At 38.4% G+C, this 17,882-nt stretch overlaps 2 protein-coding genes across 5 annotated transcripts in view; one reads left to right on the forward strand and one right to left on the reverse strand.

Moving 5' to 3' along the window:
- Positions 1-9,103, forward strand: part of dmtf1 (cyclin D binding myb-like transcription factor 1) — a 14,673-nt gene extending 5,570 nt beyond the window's left edge. For 2 of the 3 annotated variants that reach the window (XM_017494806.2, XM_053688212.1), the window contains exons 7-17: positions 1-99; positions 196-228; positions 324-433; positions 1,613-1,841; positions 1,943-2,103; positions 3,548-3,700; positions 3,779-3,864; positions 5,899-6,057; positions 6,146-6,370; positions 8,267-8,402; positions 8,495-9,103. The exon at positions 1-99 is cut by the window's left edge and continues 59 nt beyond it. In XM_017494806.2, the coding sequence (XP_017350295.1) occupies positions 1-99; positions 196-228; positions 324-433; positions 1,613-1,841; positions 1,943-2,103; positions 3,548-3,700; positions 3,779-3,864; positions 5,899-6,057; positions 6,146-6,370; positions 8,267-8,402; positions 8,495-8,532 (1,429 nt within the window). In that variant the 3' untranslated portion in view covers positions 8,533-9,103. The remainder of the gene's footprint in view (positions 100-195; positions 229-323; positions 434-1,612; positions 1,842-1,942; positions 2,104-3,547; positions 3,701-3,778; positions 3,865-5,898; positions 6,058-6,145; positions 6,371-8,266; positions 8,403-8,494) is intronic. The other variant, XM_017494807.2, reaches the window with a different exon arrangement.
- Positions 9,104-9,998: 895 nt separating this feature from the next.
- Positions 9,999-17,198, reverse strand: tmem243b (transmembrane protein 243, mitochondrial b). Of its 2 annotated transcripts, none has more exons than XM_017494889.3 (6): positions 17,043-17,198; positions 16,397-16,515; positions 14,186-14,349; positions 12,264-12,314; positions 12,074-12,178; positions 9,999-10,630 (listed from the first exon to the last, which is right to left on the reverse strand). In XM_017494889.3, the coding sequence occupies exons 3-6, from the start codon at positions 14,261-14,263 to the stop codon at positions 10,445-10,447; spliced, it is 420 nt and encodes a 139-aa protein (XP_017350378.1). In that variant the 5' UTR covers positions 14,264-14,349; positions 16,397-16,515; positions 17,043-17,198; the 3' UTR covers positions 9,999-10,444. The 2 variants fall into 2 exon arrangements, with proteins under 2 accessions (XP_017350378.1, XP_017350379.1); XM_017494890.3 differs by having other exon boundaries at positions 16,397-16,437; positions 17,043-17,163.
- Between the last annotated feature and the right edge of the window lie 684 nt (positions 17,199-17,882).

Genomic DNA, 17,882 nt, shown 5'->3' on the forward strand with positions numbered 1-17,882 from the left:
GGATTTTTACCGTAGCATCGCGTGGGGTTTGAACCGTCCCCTGTTCGCAGTTTACAGACGCGTGTTGCGCATGTATGACAATCGCAACCACGTAGGCAAGTGAGTACGCAGACGCTCTGAAGCGATGACGAGCGCTAGGTTTAAGTCGCGCTCACGCGTCTGTCCTGATACTGAGAGAGTTTTTACTGTTTGCAGATACACGCAAGAGGAAATCGATAAACTGAAAGAGTGAGTGCCTGTGTCTTACCTGCAGTCTGTGTTCTGAGTCTGAGGGTTTGATGATGGACTTGTTTTTATGTAAGTGTTGGTGTTTATCTGATCAGGCTAAGGCAGAAGCATGGAAACGACTGGGCCACCATCGGGGCAGCTCTCGGACGCAGTGCCTCGTCAGTGAAGGACCGCTGCAGACTCATGAAGGACACGTGCCATACAGGTCAGAGCATGTAACGGAGGAGTTCGTTGTTGCCTAGTTACACACACCGTCACTGTAAACACAATCCTCATTGCGTTTCAGCTTTTCTTCATTCGTTATTCCTTATAGCTTTTATACTCTATCAATTAACTTACCATTCCCTTGATTTATTTCATTTACACCTCTCTAAAAAAGTGTCCTTGAATTCGGTGAAGCTTTTGAGATACTCATTTGGATACACCCCCGTTCGGGACAGTCTAATTCTCATCTCGGATACTATTTGGGACGGATAGTACGGGAACTGAGATGCGGCTAGTGTCTAGATTTAGATTTTGCAGATTCGCAAGAGGCCTCGCGTGTGGAGGACTCGAGTAGACAAAACGAAAAGTATTGATGTCTTTGTTCATATGTACTTCATGTAGTGATAAACTAAAATGAAGCTTCTTGGCCAAACTTTATTAACTTTAATAATTTTATTTGCTTTTTTGTCCTTTTAAAAAATTTGAACCGATCAATAAAATAAATAATTCCTTAATGCTAAATTGAGGTAAACAAAAAAAGCACTTTTATTATTATTAACCTGGATGTTGTGTTTTCATACATTTTTTCCAGTCTGTAATGGAAAGGTGTTTTGGAAAACCTCCTCGACTCATTTGTTAATTTTTGTGGCATTTTTGAAAACCAGAAGGTCATTTTTGGTCCAAAACTTTCAGATTGTGTGTTTTTACGGTTGTGTGACAGATGATCTGATCTTACTATAGACTAAAACTGGGAGAGAGAAAAAAAGACAATAAAATGAGAATACAAATAAATAAATAAATGAATGAAACGTGTTTGAGCAAAACAGGGATTTATTTATTTTTTTGGTTAAATTTTTTTATTGGAATGAATTTGATCTTTTTGTGTGCTTTTATATGATCGTGGATTATTCTAACTTTTTCATAAACCTTTATAAACCCACCAAGGTTGATTGACAGATTAACGTACTAAGGAGTAGCACGAAACATCCATTGCCGTGAGACCAGTGAGGAACATTGGACGTGTTTTCTGGGTGGGAGGGATATTTTACTCTCTCTAATGTCAGTCACAGTGACGCTAGCCAATCGTGGATGTCTGTGAGCTATTATATGTGCAAGAGTGCAGATAGCGCTTTCTGAGTGTGTTCCGTTTATTGTTATTAATTCTGTCCCTTCTGCTCAGGTAAATGGACGGAGGAAGAAGAGAGGAGGCTGACTGAGGTTGTGCATGAGCTAACGGGCACCGAGGCCGGTGATGTGGTGACTCAGGGCGTGTCCTGGGCATCAGTGGCTGATCTGGTTGGCACGCGCTCGGAGAAACAGTGCCGCTCCAAATGGCTCAACTACCTGAACTGGAAACAGAGCGGAGGCACAGAGTGGACCAAAGAGGACGATATCAACCTCATCCGCAGGTCTGTGTGTGGGAGAGAGAGACCTAAGCATTTAAGCAATGAGAGATGTTTAGATATAGCTGAATTCTTTGAGTGAGTGAGTGATGGATAATAATTGAAAGTGTGTGCAGGATCATTGAGCTGGTGGTGGAAGATGAGAATGAAATAAACTGGGATATTTTGGCTGAGGGATGGAGCAGCGTTCGCTCTCCTCAGTGGCTCCGGAGCAAATGGTGGACCATTAAAAGACAAGTGGCCAACCACAAAGACCTTCCGTTTCCTGGTGAGCTTAAAAAAAACCCAAAACAATATCCAGTACATATATTACATAACATAGGTTCTTACTATAGATCTAGAGTAAGAGTAATTTTCTGTTGTTAAATATGCTACAGAGATTAAAAAAAAAAAAAAAAAAAAAAAATAGATTTCATCTGAATGGTAGCTACAATCGGTTGTAACCCATACATTCTGAACATTATACATGTTGTGTAGCAGTCTTGTTCATTTTCTCTGGTGCACTCAGATGCACAAAAGAACTTAGAGAGCTTCGTTGGTCATTTTTAAATGCTAAACACTGAATTAGTCTCATTTGATCAACAGTAAACATGTTTTACATTATAGTAAACAAACAAAAAGGCCCATTTCAATGCTAATAACTAACGTGAGGAGATTAGACATCTAACAGAAATGTCTGAGCAACACTAGACGTGTTTTAGAAATACTTGCCAGGCATTGTATTAAACTTGGATAGATGTTTTAGTGTATTGAACCGAATCGAATTATTCTCAAAGCCAACATGAAACGGAAATTCAAACACGTTTTCCTTCAGCAGCGTGACATATTTCTGAGCGAAATGATTTTTGATTGGTTTGTGGGGAGAAATAAAACGTGCATGCTAAAACAAACACGGAGTCCGATATCGATGCTTATCCCGTAAAATTGTTAGAGGAGGAAAAGGATGAAAGTTGCTTCCCAAGAGTGAGGCCATATATATTTAATCCTGTACATGCAGCCAGGAACGGATGAAGTTTGTATTTACCCCCACAATCATGGTCCAAATGGTATTATTATTATTATTATTATTATTATTATTATTATTATTAACTGGTAAATGGTTTTATTAATAATTGGTAAATTGTTATTATTTAGTTGGTCCCAATTATTCAGTGATGTAGTTAAAAAAAAAAAATCTGAGGCTATTTACAGGTGGAAAATTGCTGCACTTTTTATCCATTTATAGTTCAATTTAATGCTGGAGGAAAAAAAGTTAGTTCTTGTTATCACTTACATTATAGCAGCTATAAACAGTTGTTCTCTTACCAGCCTTTATTTACTCTCTCTTGAAGTTAATAAAGAGGAAAAAGGCAAAGGGTGCAAAGCGCTTTGTCCTGAGGACAGAAAACGTAATAGAACAGCTTTACCTCTGACTTTTACAAAGCACTGACACTGGAGCCTCCTTCTAAAAGTGTTGATGCGAATGTCACAGTATCAATAATTATACACGCTTTGATCACTTTTTTATATATATGACATATAAGTCCCTGTGTAAGTATAGAAGCAATAACGTATAACAACGAGCGCATTAATATAAACATGTGTCTTGCTTGGACATCTGTCAAAGCTGCTGTTATAGAAATGTAATCAACACCTTCTGACCAATCAGAGTTGAGAATTCAACAGTTCTGTGGTATAACAAGAATCATTTACAAAAAACTGTGTGTGTACAGTCTTGCTGAAAGGACTGCAGGATGTTGTGGAAGCTCCGTCGTCCACAGTGAATAAAGTGGTGGTGGTGGGCTCGCGCTCCGTTCACGCCTCGTCCAGCCCAGTCACCGCGTTACAGATCCCCGTACAGATCCCTGTACAGATCACACACGTCTGTGAGTGTAGTCCTGTAACACACCGTATTTAACCCTGCGTACAGAGCTGCGTGTTGAGCTTGTGTCTCTTGTGTGTAGCTTCTTCAGACAACACGAGCGGGAGCTCTGAAAGCGGGACGATTACACTGAACCCCGGCGCGCTGCAGACGTTTGAACTTCTGCCAGTGAGTGTTAACGTGCACATGGACGTTTCAGGGTTACACCCAAATCCTGTTATCCAGATGTCATTTGTTTAGGGAAGTTGTATTTGATGCAAATGAATGGAAATTCGGAGCATTCTGAGCTCATTAGGGTCACACAAAGAGCTTTCTAACCGTCAATGAAATACCACAAAAATGGGTTGAGAAGTCATTTTCTGGATTTCTTTGCAAGCAGGCACAAACTTGGAGAAGCGGAATAGTTTTATTGAAGCTTCATTTACATACACAGGTGTTGTCCCTTCAAGGTTTAGTCCTCAACTGCCTACATACCAAAAAGCCCTTTCCTAAAAACAATCTTACCCAAGCCAAGGTCAGCACAAATATAAAACTGTCTCCTAGGCCCTGGTAAACACATTCCTGTACACAATATACAGTATTCCCAGTGAGGAGGTTTTCATTAACACGTGAGTCTTGAGAAATGTTTAACATCCTCCAGTAAGTGGAGGGGGGGAGTAAGAACTTTTTTTTTTTTTTTTTTTTTTTTTTTCTTTTTTCAGCCTCGTCTGCTCGTCCTTTCTTTTTACTTCTTGTGTGCTTTGACTTTATTACTGGACACTTCTTTACTACAGCTAGTAACTCTTGGACCAACTGTCTGTTCTTTATCGAAGTTCCAGTAGCAGTCAAGAAACCTCTGTTCCTCCACATCTGCCCAAAATCATGAGACACTCCAAAAGCGTATCTAAAGCCTGTGTAGATGTTCGCTGTTAGCCCGTTGGCTAGGTTACATGGTTCAATAAGTGCCTTCAGTTCTGCATGCTGTGCTGAAGTATTAGCTGGCGAGCCCCCGAGGCTAGCACTTCACGTACCGACGTCACTTGTGACACTTCATCCAGCTTCGCTGAATAACACGAGACTGGTCTGTTCATCTCTCCATGTTCTCCATCACGCCCGTGAACATACGGGATGAAAGGTTGGGTTGGTGTCTAGAATTTCAGTGACTGGAGCTTGACACAAAGCTTGCTTGAAGAAGACGCTGAACCCCAAGCTGCTCCCGATGGCAAGTTAGCACCTTGCATGGCAGCTCTGCTACCACTGGTGTGTGTGAATGGGTAAATGAGACACAGTGTAAACAGTAAACTTTGGAACCGCTAAGGTTAAAAGCGCTATATAAGTGCAGACCATTGAAGTTCTTTGGTGTCTTTTCTGCCCTTCAGCATGGCATTTAACAAGTCAGTTCTTGTCCCGTTCAGAAGAGCTTGTTTCAAAGCACCGTGATTGCTGTTATCCATATTGTCATCTCTGATGTAATCAGTACCTGAATCGTTGCGCCAGGTTACTCATGTATTATAAACGGTTCGTTTGCACTCTGAGCACTCGTCTTTGTCTTCACCTATGGCTTCACCCAAGGCTCTGGAAAGTGTAGCTTGTTCTGACCGAGTCAGTAAGCTATTCAGTATTATCACTCCATCGTATGGATGTAGATTGGAGATACCTTTGAATCGATGCCATGTTGATGCAGTCGATGCCATGTTTTCATCCCATCTTCTCTAGGATGTCTCATGTCTTTACTGCACTTATCAGACTCTGCCTGATAAACACATTCCTGTGCACAATATATGCCCAGTGAGGAGGTTTTCATTAACACCTGAGTCTTGAGAAATGCAACATCCTCCAATGAGTACATTAAATTCCATACTGTTCTGATAATATCGAAAGGTAATATAATGGAAAAAATATCATTTTCCATACATTCATCCTTAACAGTGTGTATAATAATAGTAGTAATAATAATAATAATAATAATAATTAAGAAGAAGAAGAATAGCTAAAGTTTTATGGTTAACATGTGTTAATACAGCTTTTTAACAATAATCTGGGTTTTTCTATTGCTTCTCAATTTCATAGGGACTCTTGCTGTGGTTGCTTGCGGCGAATTCATGTTGTTTAGGACTAGGGAATGGTGAGAATCCAGGGTTTGGGTGTATTTATGTAGTTAAAGACCGTGAGGTCTGTGCTTAAGTGGTAATATCTACTCGTTATCTTTCTCCTCTTCTGTAGTCCTTCCACTTGCAGCCCACCGGCACCCCTGGTACCTATTACCTCCAGACGGGGTCCAATCAGGGCCTTCCGCTCACACTCTCCGCCAATTCCACCGTTACACTCGCAGCCGCAGGATCGCCTGGCTCACCAGAGCAGATCATCTTACACAGCCTCGGCGTGAGTGTTTCTTTACTCGTTCGAATGCTTTAATAATGACTGGTTTTAATAACTGATGATGAATGATGTATTTTGATGTCTCACACAGGGAGACAGCCTGAGCGACAACGTTACAGTGCAAATGTCTCACCCTGGGATCATAATCCAGACAGTGACATCAGAAGACCTTCCCGACCCTCTTGACCAATCAGAGTTGACGCCAGAGCAGGACTTGGCCAACGAGGAGGCTGCCGAGGGGCCGGAGTGCTCGAAGGAAGGGGAGGAGTCGAGTGAGCAAAGCTCTAAAGACATGCAAGAGGACTCGGCAGATAAGGTACCGGGAAACCTGGGACTTATTCAGCCTGATGTAGATCCTCATGGCTCAGTATAAAACATTCTTGTAATATTCATTCTTAATCCGTACAGAACCTTATAATACTTAAGGGCACGAATTAATAAATCACATGTCAGGTTTTACTGAAACTAAAGCACTTGCTTGATTCTCTCAGATTTCTTGAAATGGATCCCAGTAGAGAGACACAATTACAGTCATCTAAAGCCGTTCAGCAGCCAGAGACCCATTCGAGTAAAACCCTTTCCACAGACCCCCTCATGATTCCCATCACTCATTTATATCATCATAATATTCCAACTGTTCAAAAAATTAGGCACATTAAGCACAGCTGCATGCAAAAGTTTGAGAACAAAGAAATTTATTGTAAAAAAAAAAATAAAAAATGTGAAAAGACATTTGACGTGTTGTGTCGCAGCCGTTCCTTCATTATCACAAGTAATAAAACAGTCCAGTAGTGCAGCTTACCAGTGTAAATCATCAGTCAACATGATTTCAGTTCAAAAGTGTGCATCTCTCTCTTTCTGAATGCCACATCTGTATAATTTCCTCCAACATATTTGCTTAATGTGCGTAATATTTAAACAACTGGAATTTTATAATGAAATGAATCTGTGCTGCGATACACGTTATATTTGTTTATTTATTTAGTCGATTATTTATTTATTATTAAATGATCCGGATAAGCGGTAGAAGATGGATGGATATTTATTTATTTATTTATTTATTTATTTATTTATTTATAATTTCTGAATGTTCCACTAACAGAAACAAAACCAGTTACACTGTTAACATGTGACTGCTGTGGAGACGTTTATTACCATATGAACAGCACTTGTCATTTTTAAAGGAGTCGTATCATGATTTTTACACGTTATTTTGTTTATTGGGTGTAATAAAATAGGTTAACATGCTTTAATATTCAAAAAGGCTGGACATTATTGCAGTACCTCTATTCCCAGGCTACCTGAAACGCTCCAATTTCTCCAAAGCCCCTCCTTCTGAAAAGCACGCAGTGCTCTGATTGGCCAGCTGACCCGTTGCACTGTGATCGGCCAAAAGCCTCAAGTGTGTGTTGGAAATGTACCGCCCCTAGGGTTAGGATTCTTTCCTCGTGGATGATGTTGATAATTCACACCGTGATGTAGACGTTTGCGGAAGTCAATCCTGGACTTTGAAGGTCGTGTTTCGGGCAGGTCTGGAGCAGTGTTCTCTGTTAGAATAAATGAGCGTTGGGACTTTGCAGATCTTATACATGCACAAACAGATACGTTACACACCCAAACAGAAGGAAAACATAAAAAAAAATAATAAAAAAAAACATGATCTGACTCCTTTAATAAACTTTTCATTAGACTGATGCAGTTATTAGTTTTAGATTGTTTTAGATAAAAGCCATTCAAATCTAGAAAATAATTAAATACGGAATAATAACTACTTTGATAGTATTTGATATTGATCTCCACCTCTTGATAAATATTAATAAATACATTAATACCACTAAACTGAATATTATTAATAATACTTTTATTGATGTAGTAATAATAATTTTTTTGTCATTTAGTAAAGAAATGTTTGTAGTTTTTCTACAGTTGCTGTTAACTTTAGGTTGCGATTATTATTTCAGTTCTAGATAATAACTGAATCTTCTATCAACTTTTGATAGTAGTCCACCTGTCTATTTATTTATAATATACTATTTATTAATAATAATTATTATTATTGTAACAGCACTAATAATAAGACTTCATACTTTTATCTTATTTATTATTGGTGTTTTTTATTTGTTTATTATTTTTTTAATTAAATACAAAAACTGGATCCATTGTTTTGCACACATGTACCCACGTCTGGCCTGTTCTGCCTTTTCTAAAATAGAGTTCGAAATTAAAGGAGGACGCGGTGAACAGTGGGATAGGTGACGGCGCGGTGCTAATCGTCCCATCACCGAGCAGCTTCATCCCGGCCGGCGACATCACCACCGACTCTGTCCTTCCCGTCGGTACACTGACAGGTCCGAGCGAGATGAATTTCTATCTCCCTTCGGTTCCTCCTTTAATCTAGATATCTGTGTGTTAATGTTTTTATTTCTGTTTCCATCCCCAGATCCCATTCTTCAGAACCAGGAGGACGGCTCAGACTGACGAGCGCCTGTACGGTGGCCATCATGGAACCGTGCTGTCAGTTTTGTGCGTCTAATGCGAGAGAACATTGGATGTTTGTGGGTAAACAAGCCACCGTTCTCAATACATCCTGCTGTAGAGGGCTAGTATTATCGTGAAGGCCATGTGGTGTGAGCTGGGAGAGTCAGAAACGTGTGCGTATCACAGGGAGCGCACACACACACACACACACACACACACACACACACGTTTACTTCTATGGATCTGTATAATGTCAGAATATTTGTAGATCTGTACATGTAATGCAATTATGGACAAAGTGCATTCATAGAACTTTTTTTTTTTTTATGGTTCACTGAGAAGAAAAGCATTACACTGAAATCGGACTATTTTAACAGACATCTGAGTACAGCTTTCTCATTCACATTTTATGAAACTTGCACTGTTTCCATGTTCGATTATGATCACGTGTTAGCCAAGAGCCAAACGTCGGCTTGTGCGGACAGATGTTTATTTATCAAAGGGTTACTTTTTCTATGTGAGTGTATGGTCTTGTGTTTATTTATTGAATAAACAAAATGTTATTCATTCACCGTGTTCTGCATTACTGCTGTTTCTTAAAAAAAAGGAAAAGAAAAAAAAAAGCATTCATATATTTTTAAAGATGTTCTTGTCCTGCTTGGTTTTCATATGAGAAATTTGAGTTCGATTTTATTACATATAACTTATCCAGATAGATCCGGTCCGAATCGGAATGAAGAACTTTATGGTTGAAATCATTATCGTTTTCACGACTATACACCCATCAGCCATAACATTAAAACCACCTGCCTAATATTGTGTACAGTGGTGCTTGAAAGTTTGTGAACCCTTTACAGTTTTCTATATATCTGAATAAATGTCTTAAAACATCATCAGATTTTCACACAAGTACTAAAAGTAGACAAAGAGAACCAAATTAAACAAATGAGATTAAAATATTATACTTGGTCATTTAATTATTGAGGGAAATGATCCAATATTACATATCTGTGAGTGGCAAAAGTATGTGAACCTTTGCTTTCAGTATCTGGTGTGATCCTCTTGTGCAGTAATAACTGTATCTAAACGTTTCGGGTAACTTAATCAGTCCTGCATGTCGGCTTGGAGGAATTTTAGCCCATGACATTCACCGTTGTCCTACCTTTGACCACTTTTGGTAGGTACTGACGACTGCATTCCGGGAACACCCCACAAGACCTGCTCTGACCCAGTTGTCTAGCCATCACAATTTGGCCCTTGTCAAAGTCGCTCAGATCCTTACATGTGCCCATTTTCACTTGCTGCCTAATAAATATATATTTTTGTTATTTGATTATGACTTGTTCCACTTCCACCATTAAAAGCTAAAACGGCTTGCCATATTTCCACACGTCACTTGGTCTTGCCTTTCAGATCGAGTTTGGCTGTAGCAAAGTTCATCCAATGAAAATACAGGCACACCAAAGCATTGGAACAAGGATTTATTTCATTACATAAAATGCACATTAGAAATTAAATAATCAACAATCATTAAACTTGGCCATCTCAAATGACACAGTGTGCAGAGATTCAGAAACCTGAGCAGAAACCCGAACAGCGTTTCACCCTGCCAGGCTCCGGCTGCGTCTCCGTTATGGTAAGTGCATCAGAAACGCAAGAGACCTCGATTCGGGAATGTACGTCCAACATATACAAGTATAAAATGCTTTCTGCAGCATATAACCATGGCTTATAGTCAAGAACAGTCTCGCGATGCAGGAATATACGGCACTCGGGATGCAAAACATCTGCATACACATCCACCGTGCTACAGAATACAGGATATTCACATCTATAATACTGTTGGTCCTCCAGAAGCAGACTGGACCCCATGACAACCGCATGAGCCGTCGGAAAGAAAGAGTCCCCCGTTTCAGTGTGCTGAAAGGCCCGCACCGTCTACCTCGTGTTCATAAGATAAGGCGTTGGCCTTTTTGTCACGTCCCACGTCGTGGAAGTACAAGTTGGCACATATGCATAGCAGGACAATTGAACACAGCATGTAGTAGATCAGGTTGCGAAATTTAGGCTCCAGGTCTCCCTGTCTGTACCAGTAAATCTGAGAGAAAGAGACAACAAAGGCATTTTTATGACTGTTCAAGCATCTTGAATATACACTCAGCCCACTTTATTACATTCATGAAGATTGGAAAAAAACAACAACGCTTCAACTGTCCAGGTTCAGTGACCCTGTGCTCACACTGTAGTCTGAGATTGCTGTTCTTGGCTGGCAGGAGCGGAACCCGATGTTGTCTCCTGCTGTTGTAGACCATCCTCCTCGGTATTGGATGTGTTGGACGTTTTGAGATCCTTTTCAGCTCAGCACGGTAGCAAAGAGTGCTTATTTGAGATAATCGTAGACTTCCTGTCAGCTCTAAAGCTCTACCTTTGCTAATCTTCTCTAGCGTCTCTCATCAACAAGGAGTTTTAGCCTTCGGAACTGCTGCTAAACGGACGTTTGTCGCATCGTTCTGTGTGAACTCTATAGCAGGGGTGTCCAATCTTATATGCGCAAAGGGCCAGTGTGGGTGTTGATGTTTATTCCAACCAAGTAGGAGGCACACCTGATTCCACCTGTCTAATCAGTTGATCTTGGCGTTCAATAGACTCAGGTGTGGTTTCTGCTTGGTTGGAATGAAAACCTGCCCCCACACCGGCCCTTTCCGGATAAGATTGGACACCCCTGATCGAGAGGCACCAACAACCATGCCACGTTCAAAGTCACAGAGATCACACTTTTTCCTCATTCTGATGTATGATGTGAACATGAACCGAAGCGCGTGATCTGCATGAGTTTATGCACTGTGCTGCTGCCACATGATTGGCTGATTGGATAACTGCATAAATGAGCAGGTGTTCCTAATAATATTAATTCTAATAACACGAAGCCAGGCCAAATACAAATAACTACTGTAAATGTTTTGTAGTTTACATTTACATTGTCATTTATTCAGTTAGCAGAAGCTTTTATCCAAAGCGACTTACAAATGAGAAAATACAACAAAGCGATATATCAAGCAGAGAACAATGCAAGTAGTGCTACTATACAGGATTTATAATTGAGTTCTAGAGAAGAGTCGAGGTGTAAGAGCCAGAGTCAGTTGTTTTTTAGGATAATGTAGGGTTGGTGTTTTAGGGGTTAGTTAGGTGTTCAAGGAAGCGGTGGGTCTTTAGCTGTTTTTTGAAGATAGTAACAGATTGTTTGGTCCGGATTGAGGTTGGAAGGTCATTCCACCACTGAGGGACAGTTAGAGTGAAGGTTCTGGAAAGGGACAGTGAGACACGCTGAGTAGGTACTACTAATAGTCGGTCGTTAACCGGTCGCAGATTGCGTGAGGGAACGTAAGCCTCAAGGAGAGTGTTGAGGTAGGGGGGTGCTGTTCCAGACAAGGTCTCGTACATTAGTTGAGCTGAGGCTCGAACCCGGATCCTTGGCATAGTAAACCAAGTTACCGCTGCACTAATGTAACATTTTATATTATATTACGTGTTGTTCACCTACCAGAACCACCACGGAGCCGGACATCAGCAGGATACAGACAGCAAAGAAAATGTTGAGAGGCTTTGGAGGCAGTGCAGGGAAGACGAAAGCGCTGATAATGGTCACCTGTGTGAAAACAGGAAAGGTCAGGACTCATCATTTTAAATCCCTTTTTCAATACAAACAATCAAGATCACTCTGCAGAACTTACTATCATTAGTAGAGTTGCAAGTCCACCAATTATTAAATTGATTATCCGATCCTGAAAGGAAAACATACAGACACAGAGTGAATCCTTTTCCTTTAACACAACTCAACACTTAACAGCAGCTGCTTTTAACATCCTTCTCAGGTGATCATTAAATGTGGATTTTTTTTATTTTATTTAAAAAAATAAAATAAAGAAGTATCTCTGATAACCAGGTTAAAAACTCCTCAAACGAAAATACTGCAATATTTAAAAAAAAAAAAAAAAAAAAAAAGTCATGATATACACAAGTCGTAGAAGTAAGAAAATATCATTAAAATATTATTATTATTATTATAAAATATTATTTTTATTTATGTATTAATTAATTAAGTCAATAAATAAACCTCATACATTAATGTTTTATTGCTACGTAGGATTTTACTTAGTTAAAAGACTCAGCATTTCCCTCGGTTATTCTTATATAACCTCTGACAGAGGAAACAAAAAAATCAGTATTACGATATAAACTGTGAAAAATAAATGGGAAAAGAACAAAAGAAAGATGTTATATCTCATATCATTGCTTTTTCACTTTACTGTTTGTTTCTTTTCATTGTTCTTTAATTAACAATTTTTATTTATTTATTTACCCACAGTAATCCGCCATATCCAGTCCGTCCTCACACAGTTTATATAAATAAATAAATAAATAAATAAATAACTTTTTTTTAAAAATCAATCTGATTCCTAAATGTCTTTATATTCACTATTCACTACATGTGCTCACTACACAGGGTGTAAGAGGGAGGTTCTACAGGAAAAAAAACATACAGGTTCTGGTAGGAGTGTAAACCTCAAGTTTTCCCACAATACATTTTCGATTCTTAAGGCAAGGATTCGAGATTTCACACTCAATCCGCTCTGATACGACAGGAGCCTCTTCAGTAGCCTCCAATCGATACGTGACCAACGATGGGGTGAAAAGAAATGATTCGCAAATGATGACGACGTGGCGACTATTTTAAAAGTATCAGAATTACAAGCAAACCGGCTCGCTAGCCTGTTTACACACGCTTTAGTTTAACAATAGGAAATATTATTTGCCCAATCAGTTTCTCAACCCCCCCCCAACAATCCTTGATAAATTGATAGTAAATAACAGGCGGTTTCATGGGTGGATTGTTACCATGCTGTTGCGTTTTAAATTGACGAATTGATCCAAATCATGCTCCTGTTACACCACTAGGTCCTAAGCAGGAGAAACCAGCCCTGTGTTGAGTACGAGTACGTGCTCCCGTTACAAATTTGGGTTAGCGTTTCATTTTTAATGCCATGCCGGCATCGAGGGCTATATTCATAATAGCAGGAGCAAGGTTATAAATAAATAAATGAAAGAGTGAAAATACCTCAACTGCCAGATAAACAAATAAACACAGCTACAGTACAAAGGACACCACAGGTATACAAATAAATACATACACGCAATTAAATAGGAGACATTTTAAATAGTAAAAAGTTTTAAAAATCTATAGAAGTTTTAAATTTTTTTCAAAAATTAATTTGGGATGAAGAGTGTAAAAAAAAAAAAAAGGTCTTCCGTTAAATATCTCCTTTAAAAAAAACGTATGACATTAAATGCTTTGAAACGGCTCGATAAAAAGTCAGAAGAGTCCTACATGACCGACAAAATGACGCGTGTGTGTTACAGGACATCATGTCTGTTACAAATTTACTCGACTCGACAGTAAAAATGTTAAATGAATTAAAACTACAAACACAGTTTCTTCTTAAAGTAAATTAACAGAACAGAAGTCTTTTGGGAAATTGCATGAAACACTGGAAGAGCACAGCAGCTCGGTGGAGAAGCATCTGAGACGAATAAAAGCATCATGTCCACTCGGTCTGGGAGACCTGAGTCGTTCCCAGAGACCGGACAGTCCTACCCTTGCCGAAGTCTCTCCGAACAGAGGTCTGTTGTCCAGGCCACTGGTGCCATAAGTCCGTGTGCCGAAGTCTTCCATGTTCTTCCCTCCTCTCGTTCTCCTCCTGAGTGAAGGCAGGAACTACATGCTCCTTCGGTAGCAGCACATCCTCAGCGGCGAGCTCTCTGGAGAACAATCAGCCATTTACCATCGGTGTGTGCAAAGTGTGAAAGCCTTACAGTCTACGCTGTTTTGTTCTTCTTATATCACGGCAAAACGCCAACGATTACAATTTTTTCATTCGTGAAAGGATGACTTTTGATCCGTTTATAGTTTCCCTGAACCTTGCGTTATATAGCAGCTACAACAACAAAACACATGCTGAGAATTTAAGCATTTTTATATCTAACCTAAAAGCTATTTTTTTAGGTTACATTTTTCTTAATGGTTTTAACCATTTTTCATTCAAGTCTGTTTTATGTTTTTGTATGTTTCGATCAGTGTATTTTTTTCATTTTCTTATTGTGTAAAGTGCCTTGAGAAGCTGCTTTAAAGGCGCTATATAAAAATAAAGTTTATTATTATTATTATATTACATGCTTAGTTCTCTGTCCGATTCAGAAAGCTTAAACTCACAGCTTTTTTTTTTATTATTATTTTTTTTACAGCTTTTCTTTGTGAAATTCTTTCATTTCTGTAAATGCTGGACAAAATAAAATTCTGAACATATAGCGAGACTTTTTTGTTGTTGTTTTGTTTAGCGAAACCTCCGCAAAATGATGCATCATGATACACATACGTACAGTAAATCCCCCGTATCCACCGTTTCAGTTACAGCGGTTTCACGGGGGGGAAAAAATTCGATAGAAAGTTCCAGAAATCCAGTTTGCATTCATAATTTAAACTGCGTGCTGTTGAAATCGCGTGTACGTTAATCATCCCTTTGTCCAGAGTCTCCACGCTGTATAGTTAGTCATTGAGTATCCGTCTCAGTTACCAGATCAACTTTCTACTCGTCCTACTGTACTGCGTATCGTGAAGATCACGTCACGTATCGGGATAGTATTTTATTTATTTATTTATTTTTGCCATATCCCCCCCCAGCTGTATATCTACAATGTTACATTTGTATTCATTCACTGTATACAAATTCATTTACAAACTTGTGGTCATGTTTACAACGAGCAACTCAAGCAATTTAATGCACCATTTTTGTGGCTTTAACATTTTGAGGGCGGGGACAAGCGTACAACATCAAAGAGCCGAGGGGGTGGAGCTAAACCGAAACGTTCTGCGAGTTGTAGCTAAACTCTCAAAACGGTAGATTTCATGAAGCTTTTATTAACTTAAATGAAGTGTGTCGTACGGTATGATCTGTGTGTGACGAACAGATCGCAAGCCACTAAATCAGAGCTGGACAGATTTGATGAAATGATAGCTGTTTCAGTTAAAATGCTTAACCACAAATTGGTAAACATTATCTGTGATGGTATCACGATGGCTGAAGACATCTTCCTGATACGCATCACAAGTTATAATTTTGCAAATGAGACACCAAATTAAATTTAAAAAATCTCAGTATAAGTTCAGAAAGTTTTGTCCAGCATTTACAAATATGAAAGAATTTCAGAATTTTATTTTTTTAAATTTTCAGTTACTTTTGATTTGATATCATATTTAGAAAAATGTATGATTACGTTATTATATCACCATATTGATATCATATCATCATATTGCCTAGCCCTACAAAGATTTAAATTAGAATACGTATTTGTACGAAACAAATCTGAACATGGATCAGCGGCATAAAATAAATTTTAATTTTGAATTGAATTTAAGTAAACAACGTGAAATGTTTTACGGACTCAGTGTCGACGGAAAACATCTACGTTAAAACAAACTGGGTTACTGAATGATAAAACAAGGAGCACATCGTGACTGTCTCGGCCCGAGGCGAGCTCCTGTGGAGTGCATCATAAAACCACACAAGCATGTCATGTGAGCAACTGATCTGAGTCAGTAAAAGTAAAAGCCTGACTAAATGTGGATGTAAAAGTCATGTGTATATACACACATATACATATATATATATATATATATATATATATATATATATATATATATATATATATATATATATATATAAGTCTGTGTGATTGGGAACAGTAGAGCACTAAATGACAGAGGACTGCAATAAATAATGATCTTTAAAATGTAAATAATAAAACTTACCTTTGAATCTGAGGTAGAAGTTTCTTTCATTTATGATTTAACTGTTTAATGTTGAGGTGAAAAAAAAAAAACATAGCATTTTTTTTTTAACTGAAAGCAGTGATTCCAGCAGAGAAAACCTGTAGGAAAGTAAATATCAAGACAAGTTCAGTTCATTTACACATCCTATCATATTATTATATCCTCAATACCACTGCTTTAAGGCGTGGTTTTATTGAGTATTTTCTTAAATAAAACAGCTGTTCTTAGATTGCAAGTCTTATTTTTTTTAGACTACTGTTTTTCTGTCATTTCATTCATTTATTCTTGGATTTCCAAAAATGCTGTCAATAACTGTTTACGTTTAACGACAGGAAGCTTTGCCGTAACGATTTTGTTCCCCATCCGTATTCCGACACAAGTGCCTCCTGCGCTGTGATTGGCCAGAATTACTCGTTCGTACGCGCCTGCGGTGAATGAGAACTGCGTAGGAGAATGAAGCACTAGCCAATCCTAGCGCAGGAGGCGGGACTTACTGAATGCCGGTAGAAAAAGAAACATCTGAAAACACATCGAAACTATATAACGTTAACAAGCTAAAGAAATGAGCTAAACCTAAAATAACAAAAACATATTAATTTAAACAAAGTGTTAAGCGCGCACTTACTCAGCCCCCCAAAATCTTCTTTAATAAATGAAATCAGGATTTATGATAAAGTCAGACAACCGTAAAGCCTCGCTATCCTCTGTGGTAAAGTGCAGCATATTATCGCGGATGTATGCAAAAAAGAAAAAGAAAAAAGAAGCCGGATATGACGTAGTCTTAAAGACGCTCGGTTTGTAGAGTTAAAATTATTTGATGGATAGCAAACCTCTAGATAGATAGATAGATAGATAGATAGATAGATAGATAAGCAAACCTCTAAATAGATAGATAGATAGATGGATAGATAAGCAAACCACTAAATAGATAGATAGATAAGCAAACCTCTAAATAGATAGATAGATAGATGAGCAAACCTCTAAATAGATAGATAGATAGATAAGCAAACCTCTAAATAGATAGATGGATAGATAGATAGATAGATGGATAGATAAGCAAATCTCTAAATAGATAGATAGATAGATAAGCAAACCTCTAAATAGATAGATGGATAGATAGATAAGCAAACCTCTAAATAGATAGATAAGCAAACCTCTAAATAGATAGATGGATAGATAGATAGATAGATAGATGGATGGATAGATAAGCAAATCTCTAAATAGATAGATAGATAGATAAGCAAACCTCTAAATAGATAGATGGATCAATAGATAGATAACTTTACTTAGTCATATATTTAGATTAATTAGTTAGTTGTGTAGTTAGTTAGTCATGTGATTGTCACAGAAAGTTAAGTCTGTAAAAAAGGCGTGTTTTACTTTAGGAGGTGTAGAAAAATTCAGAGTGTCTTTTGTGTGAAACTGAGTGTCATGAGTATAAAAAAGGGCCCGAGGCCACAAACCA

The sequence above is a fragment of the Ictalurus punctatus genome, chromosome 19 (assembly GCF_001660625.3).
Source record: "Ictalurus punctatus breed USDA103 chromosome 19, Coco_2.0, whole genome shotgun sequence".
NCBI classification, from domain to species: Eukaryota; Metazoa; Chordata; class Actinopteri; order Siluriformes; family Ictaluridae; genus Ictalurus; species Ictalurus punctatus.